Raw genomic sequence first — 545 nt, forward strand, 5'->3', positions numbered from 1 at the left:
CGGCCTGCCCACCACGGCCTGTCCACTGCGTGTGGCCTGACCACCACGGCCTGCGCACTGCCGCCTGCCCACCGCGGCCTGCCCACCGTGGCCTGTCCACTGCGTGCAGCCTGCGCATCGCAGCCTGACATGGCAGCCTGTGCACTGGGGCCTGTCCACCGCGTGCGGCCTGCCTACCGTGGCCTGTCCACCGTGTGCGGCCTGCGCACCACGGCCTGACCATCACGGCCTGCACACTGACGCCTGTCCACTGCGTGCGGCCTGACCACCGCGGCCTGTGCATCGCGGCCTGCCCTGGTGGCCTGCACACAGTGGCCTGCCCTGGTGGCCTGCTCACCGTGGCCTGCCCTCGCGACCTGTCCACTGCAGCCTGCCCGCCATGGCCTGCTCTCGCGGCCTGACCATCACAGCCTGCCCGCCTTGGCCTGCCTACCACGGCCTGCCCGCTTCGGCCTGCCTGCCTACTTTGGCCTACCCACCTCAGCCCGGCCTGCTCGCCAAGGCCTGTGCTCCCCCCCCTTGCGGCCTGCCCACCTCCCCTTCCC

The 545-nt window shown here is 72.7% G+C and overlaps 1 protein-coding gene across 1 annotated transcript in view; it reads right to left on the bottom strand.

The window, feature by feature from the left end:
- Fzd10 (frizzled class receptor 10) overlaps positions 1-381 on the bottom strand; it is a 4,366-nt gene extending 3,985 nt beyond the window's left edge. The window contains exon 1 of the mRNA XM_013023039.1: positions 338-381. Coding sequence (XP_012878493.1) covers positions 338-381 — 44 coding nt within the window. The remainder of the gene's footprint in view (positions 1-337) is intronic.
- Positions 382-545: the final 164 nt, after the last annotated feature.

Source organism: Dipodomys ordii, unplaced genomic scaffold, assembly GCF_000151885.1.
Source record: "Dipodomys ordii isolate 6190 unplaced genomic scaffold, Dord_2.0 Scaffold66, whole genome shotgun sequence".
NCBI classification, from domain to species: Eukaryota; Metazoa; Chordata; class Mammalia; order Rodentia; family Heteromyidae; genus Dipodomys; species Dipodomys ordii.